At 39.0% G+C, this 1,062-nt stretch overlaps 1 protein-coding gene across 1 annotated transcript; it reads left to right on the forward strand.

The window, feature by feature from the left end:
* Window positions 1-177: 177 nt before the first annotated feature.
* Tsp_15207 (hypothetical protein) lies at window positions 178-1,005 on the forward strand (the record flags this gene model as incomplete). Its single annotated transcript, XM_003366884.1, has 3 exons — window positions 178-328; window positions 396-828; window positions 852-1,005. Coding segments are annotated over exons 1-3 (738 nt in total), but the record flags the coding sequence as incomplete, so codon positions are not given.
* Window positions 1,006-1,062: the final 57 nt, after the last annotated feature.

The following is a 1,062-nucleotide window of genomic DNA, read 5'->3' on the forward strand; positions in this document are numbered from 1 at the left end:
TAATTATTTTTCCAGAGATTATATTTGAATTGATTTGGCATGTATTGTTGTTCAGAGCTCGATCCCTACAGAATGGCCCCTGGATGTCATATAGTTTTCCGTTGCACTATATTTACTCAAATTTTGTATACGTGAAAGTGGAAACTCAGGTGTATAAAAAAATGAGAAAAAGAAATCATGGTGCGTACATGGATGGCATGGTTCCCTGACGATGATTGGAGGCGCGATCATTCCAATCCGAATTTGTCAGTGGTTGAGAAATTCAATTTATTCAAGCGATTGATCTGGGAATGCAGAAACTGCTATTCGGGGATTGATTCTGAATGCGGTTAATTATGAAACTGCATTGACCATCCTAAATGAGAAATTTGGTGACCCTCAACTCCTTATTGAAGAACACTTGAAGAGCTCACAAAACTTACCGGTAATAACGAATCAGTGGGATTCGAAACGGCTGGAAAAATTTGTGAACGATATGGAGATTCATATACGTGGTCTGGAAACGTTAAACACTCCACCTGTAGTGTATCAAGCAGTGTTGATGCCATTAATACTATCTCGACTGCCGAGAGAAATTTCTGTGGAATGGAAACGTCAAAATCCAAACCGACAGAAAGATATGTATGAATTACTGTCATTTCTGAAGACAGAATTAAAAAGTCGAGAAGTACCAACGTTTCCAAGGAGAGAAAGAAATTTCGTATCTCCATTTCCACCCAATAGGAAGACAGTTCCACGAGGACAGTATACTACAGCCGCATTACAAACTACTGTAAGAAAAGCTTGCTTTATTTGTGGGAAAGATCATGCATTAGAAAACTGTCCTAAGTTCATTTGCATGAGTCCTAAAGAAAGAATGGCGAACATCAAGAAGCTGGGATTGTGCTTCTTATCCTGAAGAAAAGCCATTTAGTAGCAACTTGTAAAGCAAAGTTGAGGTGTCGAGTGGAAGAGTGTTCTAAGCGTCATCACCCGTTGATTCATCTGAACCAAGAGAGACGTTCGGTCATTGAAAACCAACCTAATACACTAGAGGAAAATAAATCATGTACTCATGCTATG

The sequence above is a fragment of the Trichinella spiralis genome, assembly GCF_000181795.1.
Source record: "Trichinella spiralis strain ISS 195 chromosome Unknown Scfld5237, whole genome shotgun sequence".
NCBI classification, from domain to species: Eukaryota; Metazoa; Nematoda; class Enoplea; order Trichinellida; family Trichinellidae; genus Trichinella; species Trichinella spiralis.